At 39.6% G+C, this 13,424-nt stretch overlaps 1 protein-coding gene across 1 annotated transcript; it reads right to left on the reverse strand.

Moving 5' to 3' along the window:
• Positions 1–2,185: 2,185 nt before the first annotated feature.
• LOC108894743 (attractin-like protein 1) lies at positions 2,186–13,177 on the reverse strand (the record flags this gene model as incomplete). The annotated part of the gene is made up of 7 exons (XM_018693343.1): positions 2,186–2,433; positions 4,685–4,772; positions 5,088–5,262; positions 7,592–7,800; positions 9,945–10,073; positions 11,031–11,144; positions 13,094–13,177. Coding segments are annotated over 7 exons (1,047 nt in total), but the record flags the coding sequence as incomplete, so codon positions are not given.
• Between the last annotated feature and the right edge of the window lie 247 nt (positions 13,178–13,424).

Here is a 13,424-nt window from a genome sequence, read left to right on the forward strand (position 1 = left end):
CAGGTAAGAGTGAGTAAATTAAAGACATCAGCAAACATTTGAAAGGTAGGAACAATAAAGCTCGCAGTGCTTAAAAGTGACCATTAAAAGCCAATATAAGAAAGCCATGCAGAAGTTCTTGATAATGAGATGTTCCACGGAAAAAGAATTGGTTGCTGATTAGAGATTTTCTTAATTTCACGCAGAGCTTTGCTTCACAGCCAGATTTCACTTTCTCAACCAGAAAACTGCACCCCCTCCCTTTAAGAAAAGTAGTCCTTTCAGGTACTTAACAGTGTCCTCTGCTGTCTTTTAAACTTTGAACTACAGAAGCTGAAGAAAGTATGGCTCGCAGACAAGACGATTTATTTCTTTTAATGTGAAGTTTCTGGAGATAATTGTTTGAGGCATAATTCTGAGATTCATCTATCCAATAGCTTTAAGAAGGAAGAAGAAACTAGAGCTAAAACCTGGGGAGTGTGAGGAAAAGCCTGGCTGTCGGTTTGTGGCAGGTTAATTAGATGCACTTCCACATAGGAATGAATCTGTTGGTTTGCACCTTCAGGCAATGGATTGTGTTCAACACACTGAGGGATGGTAAAAGTTAAATTTGATTCTGTCTTGATTAGAACTGAATCAGTTCCAATAATCAAGTTCAACTTAGTAGGAATGAAGAAGTCAATGTTTTTCACATGACATGTAAACGGGCTGGACTGAGTATTTCAGAAACTGTTGATCTCCTGGATTTTCCTGCACAACCATCTCTGGTGTTTACAGAGAATGGTCCAAAAAAGAGAAAATATCCAGTGAGCGGCAGTGCTCTGGGCAAAAATGTTTTGTTGATGCCAGAGGTCAGAGAATTGCCAGAGTGCTTCAAGCTGATAGGAAGGCAACAGTAACTCAAATAACCACTCGTTATAACCAAGGTCTGCAGAAGAGCATCTCTGAATGTACAACACACTGAACCTTGAAGCAGGGCTACAGTAGCAGAGGAGCCCACCGTGTGCCACTGTCAGCTAAGAACAGGAAACTGAGGGTACAGTTTGCACAGGCTCACCAAAATTGGACAAAAGAAAATTGGGAAAACGTTGGCTGGTCTGATGAGTGTTGATTTCTGCTGCGACATTTGGATGTTAGGATCAGAATTTGGCGTAAACAACATGAAAGCATGGATGCATCCTGCCTTGTATCAATGGTTCAGGCTGCTGGTGGTGTGGGGGATATTTTCTTAGCACTTTTTTGGCCCCTTACCACCAACTGAGCATCACTTAAACACTACAGCCTACCTCAGCATTGTCGCTGATCATATCACAAAGCTCAAATCATCTCAAAACTGGTATCTCTAAACATGACAAAGAATTCACTGTACTTAAATGGCCTCCCCTGTCACCAGATCTCAATCCAACAGATCACCTTTGGGATGTGGTGGAACAGGAGATTGGCATTATAGATGTGCAGCCAACAAATCTGCAGCAACTGCATGATGCTATTATATCAATATAGACCCAAATCTCTGAGGAATGCTTCCTGCACCTAGTTGAATCTATGCCATGAAGAATTAAGGCAGTTCCTGAAGGCAAAAGGGGGTCCATCCATCCAATCTTAAGGGGTAAAAGCAGTTTGCATTCATGTGCCACTGAGATAAGGCTGATTTGGTTGCCTGTTAGAGTATTCTCTATAAGTCAAACCCAGAAGACACATGATAAATGAAAGCAGACATTGTAAAAATTGATCATGTAAAGTTAACAGCTGTACAATAAAATCAGAATCAGAATCAGAATATTTTATTGATCCCTTGCAGGAAATTATTGAAAAACAGTGCTTTTTAGCAGCCAAGTCTTGTTGGATTGTTGTATACATGTTGTTAAATTTAATTCAGCATGTAACTATAGAACTATGTGAGTTGGTTTCTCCAATGAAGTAGCATCCCAGCCAAAAGCAGTGTCAGTGACAAAAAAAAATGCCAACCTAAACTTACTCCCTCCTTCCAGTATCAGCACAAATAAAAACCAAATAATTTTACAAAACAGTGGCGTTGCACTTAATGAGCCTGTGTTAAAATCCAAAGACCTGTGTGAATATAGCCTCTGGAAAATGTCAACAACTTGAAGAGTGCCCATGTTTGACTTCCATCAATAAAAACAATTAAACAATCACCACAAAGAAAAAAAAAATCGATGAGAGCAGAGTCAGCAGGTGCACTTACTGATGTTGTAACTCCTGAACTTTGTTGATGTAGCTGTAGACTGGCGAGTAGCCAAAGAAGATCAGCATCACCGGTTCTCCATCGGCCAGCTCTACCACGTGGGCAGTGTGTCCCTCCAGGGCGTAGGGAGGAGGCGGGGCTGGTTTCAGCAGCGACCAGGTGCGTCTGGGGATGTTGAACACCCACATCTCATCCGTCACGTTAGCAGATCCTGCTTCCAGCTTCCCGCCGAACATGTAGATGTCATCCTGGGAAAAAGACCAGAGAGAAATTAAGAAGTAGCAGAAGCAGAATCACACATATCACACACATATCAGAGGAATGTGAACATCCTCCTCCAAGCTGTTGTTCAGTCCTTGCTTTGTAAAAAGAACTTTCTAAAGTTTAGCTGAGGCTAATGTAAGGCTCTAACAGTCCCAGATCATTGTGTCACTTTTAAACTCATGTTTGAGGAGTGTCTCTTAGTGTCCTGTTTTTGAAAAACAGAGTTAAAATATAATGCTACATCCATCCATGTTGCTTCTTATGTTTACCATACAGGCATTTTTACTGTACATCTGAATTGCAGATCTTTGATCTTTGATCATCACTCATCTGGGCCTCTAATGTGGGTATTAGTATGTTAAAAGAATAGATTGACATTTTGAAATATGCACTTATTGGCTTTCTTACCAAGAGTTAGATAAAAAAAAGATCAATACTACTCACAGTCAGTGGCTGGTCAGCTTAGTTTATCTGTCTGATGGTAACAAAATCCACCTACAAGCACCTCATAACCTCTCGTATTCAATTACATCATATTCAATTAACATGTTTTTATCTCAAATGACACCTGTCACATGACACACAGCAACTTCATTACCTGTAAATATTTATAATAGCAGCTTTAAGGCTCTAATGACAACCTAACATGCTCTAATATGCACTTTAGTCCACATCATTGCAGCCCTGCAGCTTCTCGTGCAATTATCAAGTAATTACATGAGAAATAACAGTACAGGAGCCACAATGTGGTGTAGGAGTCACTGAAAATATCAGTGTAAAAGTGAAGGGTGAGAGGTGAAGAGTCAGCAGGTCTGGCTGGATGTCTCTGTTACTCCCTGAGATAAAAATAAAACACACGTCCACTTTGTGCCGCAGTCAGAGACGTTTCATGAGAAGGCGTCAAACTCCGGTGATGAAGTGAAGCAATTCCTTTCATCCACCCTTCAGTGTGAGAGGTGGAGTTTGAAGTTAGAGTTGCCTGTGCAGTAAGCAAGCCACAGTTACCACTGCCTACAAATCTTCTTTAGGCTTCAGTCGGGCATGCTGACCTCCTCTGGCTCAAATCTCACCTTCATCACAGCGGAGCAGAGACATTTGTCTTCATCCTCCCCTCCTGTCCTTCAATGTTAAATGACTTCTTCCACACAAAATAAGCATGTGTCCCCAGTATTTGGACAGTGAGACATTATTTGATGCTCCGAGCTGTGAAGTGAGTGATCTTTAGGGGACACATGGATGGTTCTGATGTTCTCATTTCTTCACAGGTAAGGTGACTAATGGGTCTGTCTTTCAAAAAGTATGATATGTACTTTACAGTCTTGTGAAAGGACTCCTTATCACAGAATTAAAATGCCTCAAAAATGTTTTGTTTTCGTTTTTTTAAAACAGGTGGTGATTGGTATGAATGTATGACTGATGAATATGTGGATTACATTTTGGAATAATTATCTCTATAAAATGTCAAAAATAATGAAAGAGGCCCTTCATCACATGCTATACAAAAGCAGATAATTATGTTTTAAATTTAAACTGCTTTATCTTTCAGGTCTTAGAGTGCTGGTTAAAACTGAGCACTGGGAAAAAACATCTGCAGATATCAGACATCCAGTGCTGCTCTATAATTACATGAGCATTCAGACTACTCTGAGTCTTAAATGATCTTTGTTTCTGAGCTATAACATATTTTCTCCTTTAAGTACAGTAAATCTGTCAGAATTTAACACACACACCTCAATGGTGGTAGACAAAAAGAAGCTACCAGAAATCTTTATGTCTAGCTGATGGAAACTTGGCAGGGAGACTGATGTGCTTTCCCCTGGACCGATGAGGAATGTGTTTATACAGTGTGTGTGTGTGTCAGACAAACTGTATCATTCAAAATGATGTAACATTCTCAAGGCAAGCAAATGAAAGAGTGCACCTGAAAGCTGTGGACTGTTGTGGATTGATTTAATTGGCTACAGGTGCTGCACAGACAGTGTATCGTTCACTTGTGCAGGTGTTTGACTCACAGACAGTGAGGAAGACAACAGAGCAACGCTCCAAATATGCAACTTCTAACTGCACTGAAAACTACAGTTTGATGGGCTTAATTGTCTTGAGTCAGTACTAAGTTTAGATTTGTCTGACTGTCTGTGTTGCAAGCTGCTAATTACTTATTATTCCCATATTTTACTGCCTGAGACAATTCTCCTCTGTAGTGTTAGTGCAATGTAACATCCATGGCTGTATTACCTGGTACAGAGCCAGCGAGTGTCCATATCTGTAGAGAGGGCCGCTGCTGACAGGAACCGTATCCCACGTGCTGGTCTCCAGGTTATAGCTGCAGGTAGGAAAAGAAATGAAAGTAAAAGAATTAAACACTGATAGTCAAATAGTTAAAATATAAAGTTTAGACTCCTGTAAGGACTGACTTTTTCCTAAGATTTCTAAGCAGATGTCCAGACTTTCATTTGTGATGTATGATATTGTCTGAGAGAGTGAATCATGCTCCATCTAAACATATGTGTGTCCTGTGAGATTTGAGTTATGACTGAGTACAAATTCTGAGGTTGGGAATATATTTTTCCAAGCATGATCTCAGCCCTTTGGTTCAGTTTTACAGGACTGAGAGAATGCTGCTGAGTCAGACTCTTACTTGAGAACCATGTGGTAGTTGGAGTAGTTGAAGGAGTAGCCTCCCACCACCCACATCAGCCCAGAGTGCACCAGGGCCTCATGGGACGCCCGGCCCAAAGATTGTGCAGACGGTTTGACACTTGGAAGCACCCAGAAGGCCTCAGTGGATGGAACAGACAGAGAACAGTCTGGACCTGAGATAAAGAAGCAACACAGTTTATTCAAACAGCATCTTTAACAGTGTCAATAACAGTTAAAACCACAGCCAGAACCAAAAACTTATGATAATCACAAGCATGATAAGTTTGAAAAATGCTGGTAAAAGGGGAGAGTTTTCTATTCATGTCTGGAAATTAGTGATTGTGTGGCAATTGAGGTCACTTTTTCTGACTTTGGCACCCTCTACTGGTGATATCAAAAAAGGCCACACAGATCTGACCTAACACTGCAGGTATACAGCTGGAGGTAACACAGACTGTACCAATTTCAGGCAGTAGTGTCTCATCATATAAACTTCTTAGGATGCTACATAGTGTAAAGTTGACTTTTACTCAACAAAAATAAAAAAAACAAAAACAATCTCATATATATCCCTCTTATAAATGTCACTGTTCAAAACCATATAAAAATATATATTTACAGTGTTACAGCAATTATTTATGAAAACATACAGTATAGCTTTTGTTTGGAGCAGTTTCAGCAATTTTTCACTGATTATGAAACATGTCAGTGTGGCATGTGTTGGTACTGAAGAAGTGAAAGCAGACAAGAAGCACAGTGATCAGATTTAGGAGCTGGTCAGACAACAAATAATAATAATAAATAAAATCACTGTCATCCTTTGTAAGGAGTCGAAGAGCGGTTTTCTAATGTGGCAGACGGGACTAATTTATGTTCAGTATTCAGCAAGTAACAAATGAGAGATGAGTACAAACATGAGGAGGGAAAAACCGGTTGAAAGGCACTGATTCATTGATGCTAAATGTATTCACATGTATGCATCTGTGTGGAGTGATGAGGAGAGAGGAGGGACAGAAGGCCAGGGAGCGAAGGACAAATGGCAGAACATCCTCTTTTCATTAACACAAAAACATATTTTGCTGAGAAATAGTGGTTGCCATGGTGACCAGCACCTTTATCACCTGCACTGTTTGTGTCTCAGATGGCTGCATTCAGGCTGTGTGGCTGTGCCCACCTCATTCATTACCCCACAAACACACACACACACACATACACATGTCTTTCTGGCTCATTGATGTCTTGACCTCCTGTTTTATTTATTTATTTATTTTATGAATGACTTGTCACTTGTAATTCACTAACTGAATAAATCCTTTCATAACAAAGAAGTTGTCTCTCAAAAGGTCCTGTTAAATTCTTGCATCAGAAAAATTCAAACAGGAAAGTGGCTTCGGTCTTTTGATACTGCTCCTACTTGTACTTACACCATTAATCCAGGAGGGGGCAGTGCTTCACCTTTTAATCTAACATCACCAGACTGGAGTGTCTGGTGGGGTAAGATTAAAAATAATATTATTATGTAGGATAATATGGGGAAAATTAAACATTTTAATCTGTAAAATGATACGATACTGATATTAATTTGAGTATTTGGCAGAGTCTCAGATTGATGCCTCAGACAAATGAGAAAAAATGCAGTTTAAGCACCATTTGAGGATTCTACAATGTACAATTACCACATTCATTTTGGGACATCAGTATAATTTAATTGCCTTCAGCAAAATGAGACAATAACCGAGGAAATTGGCAGCATCTGCATGGCATCGTAGATGCTGCCAATTATGTCTAGTCCTTTGCATATTTCACCAATTTGTATTAAGAAATGTGCTTTTCTTTTAAAAAAGGAAAACATCAGTGTAAAATTACTCTCAGTCAGAAACTGTGATGCCATGTGTCATAAAGTTGTCGAGTGTGTTGCTGCAAGAGGAGAGCGTCCGCAAATGAAACATAAAAAACAAGAAATAATGAAGCCACATATATTATGCACCACTAAGCAAGATTTCCCAGGATATTGCATTTATTGTTTTATGCCATAAAACAATATTGAACCAAGCAACATTATTGTTGGGCATAAACAGGAGGACTGCTGCTGTCAAGCTTTTGTGTCTCCTCCTTTTGTCTGTTTCCCTTTTCAATCCCTTTTCTCGTTAATAATGAACAAAACAGAACCATCAAAAAGATCCCTGTTTTGACAGGCATCATGGGAAAATTTTGGTCTCTATTTTGTAGATAAATAATGCTAGCACTGGCCTCATTTGTGGTGATATCAGAGTAGTTGTATGAGGGTAGATCAGTGACATATGGACTTCTAAAATCATAAAACTGGACAACTGGACAACTATGATCTTCTTTAAACACCTTGGTTATATACTGTACTGTGTAAACTGCAAGACAAAAGCTCTCCCTACAACTTCCCTCAGTTCATCCAAATGTCTGTTTTAATTTCCCTGATAAAATTCTGTGCTCCTCCACCCTCCCATCCCTTTCGTCCTGCTGCTTTACCTTGCCAGCTGTCGTTGCAGACGCAGAGTTTCTCTCCGGTCAGGTCACAGTAGCCGTGATCGGGGCTGCCACAGTTGTCTCTGCAGTACGGGATGTCGCAGGCCTCTCCTTTCCAGTACTCCTCACACTCACAGTAAACGCGACCGGAGACCGAGTTCGCCGTGCTGCATCTGCCGTGGCCCGAGCAGTTGTTGGGACAAGAGTTTATCCTGAGGGAGATGCAATTAGACAGAGAGTCCAGGAAGTTCTTCAAGGTTATACAGCACCATAGGCACAGAGAATGCATGACTGTGACCAGCCAGAGATCATTTTACATAACCACACAGCTTTCAGATACTGTGGATGCTTCATGATATACTGATTGAGACAGTTACAATGGTTTTTTGCGTAAGGTAAAAAATATTGTAAGGCTCATAAGAAATAGTGACAACATAAAGATGTAATCTAAAAATACGTACATAGAATTACGGAATAGAAGTTATCTAGAAGTTTTTAAAGCTTCACCAATCAATAGTTTAATTTTAACAATGGATCAAATGACTAGACGAGGTTATTTGAAAGGGGTTGAAATGCTGGACCCACAGATCTATGTAATTTTTAGGCTCTTTTAGCTGATAGTTTTCATTTTCAGACATTTTCTTTGTCTGGTTCAGTCTCTCAGCGCTCTCAACATTGTTAACGGCAGCAGCAAGCTGCTGTTTTTCGCTATACTAACCACCCAGTGCCAAACAGCATCAGATAAAGTTAGCAGGTTGCCAGAGAAGAAAGTGAAACATTTAGCAGCTAAAGTACCAGTCATTTTTCTCAGGAGGATGTGAAAACCAACCAGTTGTAAAAGGACAATGAATAATGGACTCAAATCTTAGCAACAGCTTCATAAGATTTTATAGATTTTAAAGTGCTGCTGATGCACTAAAGCACTAAATAATATAACTAATAACTTTGAATAATACTAACTTCTGATCTCCTTTAAGAGTCTAAACTCAGTGGGACTCCTCGATCTTCAGGAGGCTTTCAGCAGGTAAAACCTTAATACAGAACCAAATGGGCGAAGCTGCTTTTAGAAACAATGGTGCAGACAGAATTAACTTCCTGATGATCTGAAATGTGCCCAAACTCTGGCCACTTTAAAATCTAAATAACTCTGCTGTTCTCGTGTGCCTTTGATTTATTGATTTCCCTCCTGCAGCTCTGTTTCTCTGTTTCTCCATTAGCCTGCACATCATGGCTATTTTTTTAACAACTGCATGATCCATTGTTGATTATTCTGCATTCATCAATAACATATACTGATGACCTTCCATGAACCTCTCAACAAAAAAGTGCTAGTACTCTAGAGCTGAACGTGTTTTTAGTTGTTTCTCTGAGAGGAATTCATTTCCAGTTTTTGTGGACATTTTCCTGTTTTTCCAATCCATTTTAAATACACATATTGTAAGTGGCTTGGGACAAAAGGGTCTGCTAATTGAATGTAATGTACCAAAGAAACATGGTACACACACAAAGATGAAGCAAGATAAATACAGTTTAAAGGAAAGAAAGTAGAGATACTGCTAAAAGGACACAGAGAAAAAGAAACAAAGGAGTCTTGAAATGATAAACATTAGATATAAAGAACTAGGAGCCTAAATAATGAAATTGCACATAAAGAAAATCAAATGTTACTCACTGTTTCTCTGTAATATCAGACAAATAAAGAAGCTGATACAGACTGATGGAAAAAAAAAAAGGAGTCATGGACAAGAGGCAGAAAATCATCTTTTTGTTAATACAAAAAGCAGGTTTGCTGCTGTGACAAGAGGGTCGTCATGACAACCTTTACCTCGATACAGTGTGTTTCAGTTTTCCATCATGGCTATCACTGCTGGCAAAAGCAGCCTGGCGTGTGTGTCTGTGTAAGAGGTGGTGACTGTGGCTTTTGAGTAGGGGAAACCAAAATCAGTAAAACTGTTGCAAGGCTTCCCACATATCTGTCCTGTGTGTTTGTGCTGCTGATTCCTGACATTCTTAAGCTGCTAGATGTTCCCCTTTCACCATCAGCTAGTTGCTTACTTTGCTTGCCCTTTGGTGCTGCTGGGTGTGTGCAGTGTACAGTGGGTTTATCAGACTCAGACTGTTGACATGGGCTAAAAAGGTTAAAAAAAAAAAAAAAAAAAAAAAAAACTTTGGGCCTCACCTTTGCAGCTGTGTATAACTGTGTGACCCCTTTCACATTACAGTCGTTTGATCCACTGTCAGTATAGAAAATATAGATCACTGAACATCACTGTGAATTTAAGCATGACACTGGGACAGAAAGGCAGGCAAAAAGAGACTAGAAAAAGAGTGAAGGAGGGCTGACATCTAGACGTACGAGTAGGTGATGGTGAAGCCGGTCAGGTTGTAAGCAGCATCGCTGAAGAAGTGAAGCAGAGCGTAGCCGGATGTCGTAACCACCTCTGGGACTGTCTCATTACCCCGGGTCTCTGGTACCACTAGACCACTGAAGAATAGTAGGAGAGAGAGGAAAAGAGAGACAGTCCCTCTCAACAAAAAGCAATAGTAATAAAAAGCATTTTGAAATGCTGCTGTTTTTTATGGACATTGGTCTAAAAGCACCACTGGAGAGCTGTAAGATGAAAAGGATTCCATTTCAGGAATTGCAGAACCCACTAAAAATATGACCGTGATTAGCTTTAAAGTAGAATAACATTGCACAGCAGAGTCATAGTGCATTTCGTTTTGATTTGTTTGATGAGGTTTTTCAGTGGGGGTTGCCAGTTTCTTATTTGGTCGGCCTGTCTCGTTTAATAAATGCAATGCACTGCAAATGTACCCTCACCCATAATGAATCTGAGTCAAAGCCTCCTCCCTGCTACGACTGCAGCTGCTCATTTCTTCAACACAAATATGTACCAATCTATAATGAACAATGTAAGCTTATTTACTGTAGATAATAATTCTACACAAGTCTAAGCTTTGTATATTCAAATGCCAGATTTTTTTTTTTTTCTTGGTTGGAATGGGCCAAATTAGCCCCTTCATATCCTGGGAGCAACTGAACTCTCAACAGGAGATAAGCCTCAGTGGAGCAGAGTAGAAAGTGGAAGGTTGGCAAATTATTGTGGCATTACTGTTTTAATTTGAATTTGTGTGAAATGAAAGCGTGCTACCCACATGCTTGTGGATTTTCCTGTGGAGAAAAAATGCAATGAAGTTCCACAAAAAGAAGTGGTATTCAGGGCTAATGTGAGTAATTCCAATATTTTCTTTCTATTATCGTCATATTGTGGCACGGTGGTAATTATGAGGCTCATTGTTTGCCCGTACGAGTCATTTGACTGCATAAGTGCAAATTTGTTGAAGTGTTTGAAGCTATGCCAAAGGCTACCTGAGTCATTTCCATAAACCCCCCTCCCCTCCCTGAACAGCTCTCCCATTCAGAATAGCAGGTGCCCACCTGAAGACCGCAATCAAAGGGGCATAAATGGAGTCTCCATCATAGATGTACATGTGGTCCCAGCTGCACTCTGTGGCAAAGTGATTGAAGCGCAGCCTGAGAACTGCATTAGGGCTGGGAGACAGGGAGAGAGAGGAGAGAGAACACAGAATAGATAGGTGTGACAAAAGTGAAATTGATGAATATATATGGCCTATATGCTCATATGATTCTTACTTTTCAAAAGTGTCTCCTGGGTCTCACACATGCCTCAGAAAACCATTTTTCTACGGTGAAGTCATTATGAAGTGTGTCCTTTTCTTTATATAAGCCTCCTAGACACTGCAGTTGATGTGTCTGCAGAGTATCCTAGTTATGTGTTTGCAAATGATCGTATCCCGGTTTCAGAACCCTGAAATAAGTTTTGAGAAACCTGTATGTGTTGAATGGAGTACCTGGATATTGTGGCTGTATAATAAAAATCATAATAATAGATGTGCTAAGGATCAAAATGCTGATATGAAGGGAAATAACCAGGTTTATGTATCTTTGTAGGTTCTCAGTCATCTAGGTCATGGTAGTCTTAAGAGTTGAAGACAACTGGATTTATTTTAAATCAACAATCAGCCACCTACAAGTCTTGAGATCATTACCCAGATGATTTAACCCCCATTCACACCTCGAACTGTGGGTTAATGACTCTCAGGACCACCTCCAAGAGGTCAAATACCTGGGACTCCCGAACCAGTCTTTAGAATTGAGAAAACCTTTCAGATGAGAGGTGAAATGTCTTCAAGAAACCTAAAAGTAGTCCAGCCGCTTTTAATTCTAGCACTTAAGACAACCAGGTTTATTGAAGTTCCATGTAAAAGTCATATCCAAACTATGATCAAAACCTGAATAAGACTGGGATATTAGTGTGCATGTAAATGTGAACAATGTTGACTATTGTTCACTTTGATTTAGCTATTCTTAGAGAATTCCATGCCATTTCAAATTCTGTCCATTTGATTTTGAGATTTCTTGAGTACAAATGAGACCCTGTAACTAGTTTTTGGACATTCCTTGTGTTATGAACTTAAGTTACTGTCAAAGGGAAATTATGTCCTGATGTTGGTGACAAATCAAGGTCAGGGTGTCAAAAAAATATTTTTCTGGAAACCATGAATATCCATACAAAACTCAGTGGCAATGTGAAACAGACATTTTGGAAGATTGGATAATCCAAGCAATCCAAGAGCTGTCATCACAATCAGTTGTAAACATGACTTTAATATATAAGACTGCTCTGTCTTTTAATGGACGATCCAGTTATTTCAGATTTTGAATAAAGGCCTATGAATCTATGTTGCAACATTAAGACTTCTTTCCTTTGAAAGCGGTGAACTAGATATCTGCACCAAATATTATGGCAATCCATCCAGTGGTTGAAGCCCTTCAGGCAAATTTGTGGTTTGGGCCGGAATTGAGCTGGGTTTATTTGACCTCGCTTGTGACACCATTTATTGCCATCAAGAAATGACGCAGGTCTGGATAAAAATATTCTTAAATCATCTTTTCGAATATGTTTTTGAACCAAATCTGTCTTTTAATGTTTCCCAGTGAAATAATAAACATCCTCAGTCCTTTGCCCGAAGCCAATCTAATATCTCAGAGGATACAGAGACCATTAAAGAGATAACCCTAAACAAACCATTTATTGTTCCCAGATGTGTTAGATAATGATTTTTATTTATTTATTTATTTATTTTTGTTAACATTTGTCATTTTGTTTGTGACTGTTACAGGCCTGTATACCATTGTACCCATTTAGTGCATGCAGGCACTGCATTTCGACAAAAGTAGAATAAACCACATACAGCTATAGCTGTAGCTATCACTGTGTGCATTCAGATGCTGTGGCATGCTTTTCTGAGCAGTTAATGTGCAAGACAAACTCCTTCTATTTACACAGTAATAAAGCTCTCTTTATCTGGAGCCCTTAAGCCAGATACAAAAAGAGGGAGAAAAAATGCTGTTTTTAACCAAGTGGAACTAAGTAAGATTAATGATAATAGGAAGAGGGTGAAAACATTCATACTTACTATCCTTCTATTAACCAAGTGCATTTGGTCTTGTATTTATAGTTTACTGGTCCATCTGTGAGAGAGCCTGACAGGTCTGTTAATCTGTGGGGAGTCAAAGAGAGGGGAGAAAAGACAGAAATTTAGTGTGATATTCAGGTGAAATGTCATGTGATTAACGGAAGCAAAACAAACACGTCAGCATCAAACTGAGAAGTCTGAGTTTTTGCAGCCCGGTTCTGACCTCCCAGTGAAAAAAACAACAACCAAAAACATCCGCAATCTGGAGCTGAAGCCGCTGCTCCTCAAACTTTTATCTTGTGAGCCCTCAGAACAAAGAGATCCATTCTCA

Source organism: Lates calcarifer, unplaced genomic scaffold (genome assembly GCF_001640805.2).
Source record: "Lates calcarifer isolate ASB-BC8 unplaced genomic scaffold, TLL_Latcal_v3 _unitig_3803_quiver_2609, whole genome shotgun sequence".
Taxonomy (NCBI): Eukaryota; Metazoa; Chordata; class Actinopteri; family Centropomidae; genus Lates; species Lates calcarifer.